Source organism: Montipora foliosa, chromosome 6, assembly GCF_036669935.1.
Source record: "Montipora foliosa isolate CH-2021 chromosome 6, ASM3666993v2, whole genome shotgun sequence".
In the NCBI taxonomy this organism is placed as follows: domain Eukaryota; kingdom Metazoa; phylum Cnidaria; class Anthozoa; order Scleractinia; family Acroporidae; genus Montipora; species Montipora foliosa.
The window spans coordinates 3689356-3695111 of NC_090874.1; the positions used below are offsets into that span (position 1 = coordinate 3689356).

The 5756-nt window shown below is 39.5% G+C and overlaps 1 protein-coding gene across 1 annotated transcript; it reads right to left on the minus strand.

Moving 5' to 3' along the window:
• LOC138004955 (adenosine receptor A1-like) lies at positions 1-1364 on the minus strand. Its single transcript, XM_068851248.1, has one exon. The coding sequence runs from the start codon at positions 1027-1029 to the stop codon at positions 1-3; it is 1029 nt and encodes a 342-aa protein (XP_068707349.1). The 5' UTR covers positions 1030-1364.
• Positions 1365-5756: the final 4392 nt, after the last annotated feature.

The window sequence follows — 5756 nt, forward strand, 5'->3', positions numbered from 1 at the left end:
CTAAGTCGTATTTGCTCTGACAACCGCGCTACGCTTATTCAAAAAAGAATGAAGTGCTTGTATTCGAGAGTTTTTACAGAAACAAAATCTGTTTGTAAAACGTTTCCAGCATTCTCTTAATGCTCGCCGATACGTTGACATTCTCCACGCGTAGATAAAAGGGTTTACAGCCGAATTCAAAAAGACGAACCGTGAAGCTACAACGTCTATTTTATAAAACGTAATGGATTCCTCATTGAACTTATAGGAGTCGCAAAAGAATTGAATATGAACTAATATGAACTGTGGTATGTAGGTGACAAAAAACATTGCCAAAATGATCAGTATAGTGACTGCCATATTTCGTTGTCGCTCTAACGCACGACGGCTATTTTCAACAGACGCTTGAACCTCGATGTTTAATTCTCGTGTCCGTCGCGCAAGCGTGCGGAAACTTTTAAAGTAAATCACGATGAGAAGTACCGCAGGTAGTGAAACATGTGTGTGACAATAAACTAGCAAATAGGTGTTTTCCGAGATATTTGTCGCGGGTAAAAAACACATCAGCAATGATATCACCCAAATTATAACAATGAATATCCAAATCCTCGTCCTCGTGATCTTGGTTTTGTATTTCATAGGGTTATTGATAGCCACGAAGCAACTTGTCGACAGTGCAACCATGGTCCCACTGCTTACAAAAAGAGTGCTGCAAAGTACGTAGGACGCAAAAATCCCCACGGCCATAGGCAAAGGAACCAGTCTGTCAATGGAGCGGTAAACGTCTCTAAAAGCTACTAGAGAAACTACGCATAGTCCTACCAGATAATCGGAGAAACTTAAATTGGCAATCAGCAGGCAAGGTGGAGTACTAAGTGATTTATGCGGATCTCTGTAGATTGTTGCCAGTAAAATGAAATTCGCTATCACTGTGATAAATGATAGCAAAAAACCAGCTATGGCTAAGCTTAACCAGTAGACGGGATCATCGATGACAAGAAGATAAAAGTCAGATATATTTGTCGTTGGAGTCATGAGTTGCATGGTCATTGTGGAGCTGAGCTGAATGAAGCCGAGTGATCTGTTTCAAAATATTGAAACTCTTGTTTAGACAATAACAACAGCAATATAACTGACAATGTGAATTGAAGACTTTGCCGATAAACCAGAAAAGAGTAGTGATCCTTGAAGCGAGGGGCGAACAAATTCCTTTTCTCGCTGAGGTGGTATTGTTCCTGGAGCACCATTCCTTATAAGCAAAATATTCTTGTTCCAGTTAGGACATTTTTAGACTAAATTCAATTTACTTTCATTAACATGTCCTGGCCATTAAAAAAAGGTCAAAACTACAGAAATAACGGGAAATGGATATTATTAATGTATGATATGGACAATAGAAAGAGATTGTTCTTCGGCGTCAAGTGATTTATATCTTTGTAACTTTTGGGTCATTTGATACAAATCATATTAAACTTAATTGACTTCTCTCTTGAATTCTTTTTATGGATATTGATCCAAATCTTTCAAATATAATTTCTGATATAGTTGAAAAAACGAAACTCGTGCCAAAATTCATGCAAGTCTTTCATTGAAAGCTCCGTTGGTCTTTTCATCTCGCTAATCATGACGCCGTGTTCAGATGTTGTTTGTTTAATTTGTTTTGTTGTTTATGAAGCCAGGTTTACATGGTGATAAAAGAGCCGATCGGGGACCTAGTAACTTGAAGGATTAATATACTGTTTTTGAGTGTAGCCTGCATGGATTCGGCGAGTTCTCAGTTAGAACGCGACCTCCAGGCTTTCAAGTGCAAGGCTCCTCGATTTCAAATTTTGGTGAGGAAGCACTTGTTAAAACGACTGTTTTCACCGAGTTAAAACGCTACTCGAGAAGCAATAAATTCTAGTTCATTCCCCAACTCCTAACTTTCCTTGAGTCTCCACTGGAATTTAATTGTAAAGCACGCTGACAATGTAAAATTGTTTGTAAAAGCCTGATGAAGAAAGGAAGTGCCTTTCGAAATATTGGCTTTATACAGTATATTCCTTCTTTGCTCTTTTTGTTTTTAGAATAATTAATTGCTGATTATCTTCTTCACCAGGAACTAGCAAGCACGCGGAAAGTCGGATCTGGTGTTTTTTTTTTCCATTGGTTCTTGCTTAGGCAGTAAAACCATAGTTTCTGTCAACTATTGTCATACTGACAATGCACTTGAATGCTTGTAACATCAACATTCAAATCAGCACTTGACCAGGATCATTTTGCACGAAATTTTTGTACAAGTGTGCACTCAAGAATTCTCTCCCACAGATAATTCTCGTCGCCCTCCTATCGTGATTTTTTTTCCTGTCAGCTACTGCGAAAAACGACCTTTGGTCAGTTGTTGAATGAGAGGCCCATTTTTGCAACCGTAGGCAACCATTATGAAAATCATATGATATACGCTATATTAATTGTCTTGGTCGCGCAGAGATCTCTTTCAGTTAGGGTTCCCTACAAAGTAACTTTCCCGTTATTGTTCTTCCTTCCTTCATTGCTGTATTTTTTTCGTCAGAGCCGGAACGTTTGCCCCGGAAATCCCAATCAAAAATACAAAAACTGTTCTGACGCCGGCCGAAGCGGACATTGATTCCTCCTCTTCCAATGAAACTCCGTTTAAGGGGGGCTGGCACTTCACTACAGAAGGACAATGGTTGCTAAGAAAACTTTTTAGTCAAAGAGACCTACAAAAAGGTTGCCTATATCTTTCTTTGAAGTAACTTTTTCAATGGAAATCTGACATCACTTCAATCAGAAGACGCATGCACAACTAGTCCTGGTCCTCTGCCGTGCATTTCAGTGAAAACAGGTAAAACGCTCTCAGGAAACAAAAGTAAGAGGCAGCTATTCACCGGATGGCAACCGTCCCATTATTTTTTGTAAACTGTAGCATGGAATTTTTCTTTCGAGAAAAAATGGAACTGATACTTTGAAAAGTGTATCAAAGGAAGGCCTTATGACGTCATAATTTTTCCTTTAAAATCCATGCTACAGATTTTGTGTTAGAATTTTCTCATACCGTTGTGTTAAAAATTTGTAAAAAACATAGTTAAACCGGTGAGGGTTAAACATTTTTTGTTTTGGTCACGAGATTTACCGAATAGGGTTGAGATTCGAACCAGACAAAGAAATATTAAATAGAACACACTTGGGCAAAAAAGGATAACCGCAGAATTTAAGGAATTCGAGACATGACTATTTGAAGGCGTCCATAGCAAAAGTTTGGTAGTCGAGAACAACCCCTCATAATTAATGACGATTCTTGTGTGCTTACTTGGTTGCCAGGAACCGCCAGAAGCAGACGACTAGTTAGTAAACAAAAAAAAACAAACAAACAAACAAAGTATTGCCAGTGGTGAACAAAAACTGGGTTTCGAGGCAATATGATTTTGGTCAAAAATCAGTGTTGAATAAACGGGGGCAGATAAGTAAAGCGATTAGTTTATTTTCGTGGGGAAGCGACTATCTTCTCGAGAGTTATGGCGGTAAAGCAACTCAATAGGTGGTTTTCACGTGACGTCATCGCCGCCATGTTGGTGAACGAAAACAAAAGATCTCACATTACATCCTTTTGTTCGTCCTCCAGCAATTGCTATTTGTGTCTCTGAGGCTTGGTCGCAAACCACCTATTCTGGAAAGTCATGTTTGGAAGTTTTTCCGGTTATCCCCGAATCACCATCGGAAAAAAACAGATCTTTATTCTATGACGGGGTTACTTTTTATCATCTTTCATTGCAGTTGCGAGAATAATGAACCATCGGCCGTTTTTATGCTAGGGACGTTCAAGTTGTCCAAGACGAATTAGACTTTCGAGACATGAAAAAAGGTCTGTTAAGTAATAACAATGACAATAATACTATTTATCATTTATAGTGCTCATATTCTATAAAATAATCGTGCGCGCATAACAACTTCACAAAAAGTGAATTGCGAGGCCAATGTAGGAGACGTTTTTGCACTTCAAAATTCTTTTATTGTTTCTTCAAGTTTTAGTTGACGAAGTCAAAAATCTTGTCATGCGTTCTTCTGGTCTACCTAAATTTGAATTTGCCAGAACATTTATATAATTTCAATCTCCACTAGGAATCACACTTAAAAAAGGAAAAGTTGCTAATGAGCAACTTCTATTCTTCTATTCTTCTTTGTTACTTCAAGTCCTTTTGAATTGGTTTGTTTGTTCTAATAGTGCAAATCACTCCCCCATGGTGTGGAGATCTTCAGATCGAAGCACTGTTTACGTTTTATTCTCTAGTTCTTACTTGGTCACTATTAATATGCATAGTTTATGAATTGGTCTTTCGTAAGTTCCAAATGCAGTTTTCATCTTTGCCTTTCTAACTAGCCCTTCTGTTCCCAAGTACACTTCCTGTGCTAACGCCATCTTCCATTTTCGTCTTGGCGTTGCTTCCAGTTCACGACACTGAAGCACCAACTCTCCAGGTTGGAGATTTTTTCTCGGCTTGTACCTTATATTTCGGGGAAGGAGTGTTGGAGCAAAGTACTTGAACCATGATTCCCAAAAACCTTGAAATCTTTGTTGCAATTGGGTTGCTCGCGCTAAATGCCTTGGGTTAACTCTCTCAAGCTTTCTGGGTTTGGTGCGGGGATTGCAGCGTGAGGTCCGCTGATTAAATCGTTTGGAGTTATAGGGGAATTCTTTCAAACGTCATCTGAACTAGGGTACAAAGGACGGCTGTTAATCGTGCGGGCTCAGTACTTCTACAAGGCAAGTTCGCCATTGTTCTTCTTTTAGACTTTGTTGTCGCGTCCATTGCTTGGCGGACTGACTTTATTAAGCTTTCAACAACACCATTCATGTGGCTTGCTTTGGGGATATATTATTTCTTGTTTGCAAATTTCTCTTAAGTACTCCTGAGCTGCGACAAAGTTGGTTCCATGATCCGACCAACACACAGCAGGATGACTTCTTGTGCATGCAAATCTATAGCCTGTTCCAGGCTCCCAGACAGTCGGGAAAACGAAAACAACTGCGTGGGAAAAGCCTTGTTTCTTAAAGTTTGCGTTGACTAGGTCAAAAATCTTGTCCTGCGTTCGTGTTGCCTACCTAACTTTGAATTTGCCAGAACATTTATATAATTTCAATCTCCACTGGGAATCACACTTAAGAAGGAAAAGTTGCTAATGAGCAACTTCTATTCTTCTGGGAGTAATTTCTGGGAGTAATTTGTCCAGACACAATAGGGCCGTTTATACGAAAAAAAATAAGCCGCCGCTTACATAAGACGCGAACACCCCGTATAAATGATACAAATCTACGTTCACGGCTTTCTCAATCGCAAGCCGCTGCTAATCCTGGCCTGGGAGTTTACACTCGTTAACAGTTCCTTCCGCGTATTGTGTACGCCACGGCCAGAGTAAGCCACGGCTTATTTTCTCTCGTATAAACGGCCCTAATGATAGAATAGACGCTGGAATTGGGTCAAGCAAGCACGAATTCTTGCACGCCAAGGATGATTTGCGTAAGTCCACCTGGGACAACGACGAGAATTCAAAGAATGTAATATCAGCATTACATACATCAGTTGAACTCAACACCAGGTTGGTCACCCGCAGTCAGCTTCGATCTAATTGAAGTGAACTTATGAGAAAAGAAGTTACCCATTCATTTGCAAGTGTAAGAGCGTCTGTGTAATGTGGCAGAGCTTTATCTGGCTGCATATTCAAAAGGCATATACTTGCTCTAAATAACTTAAATTGATCATCACATTTTTCCTCAATGA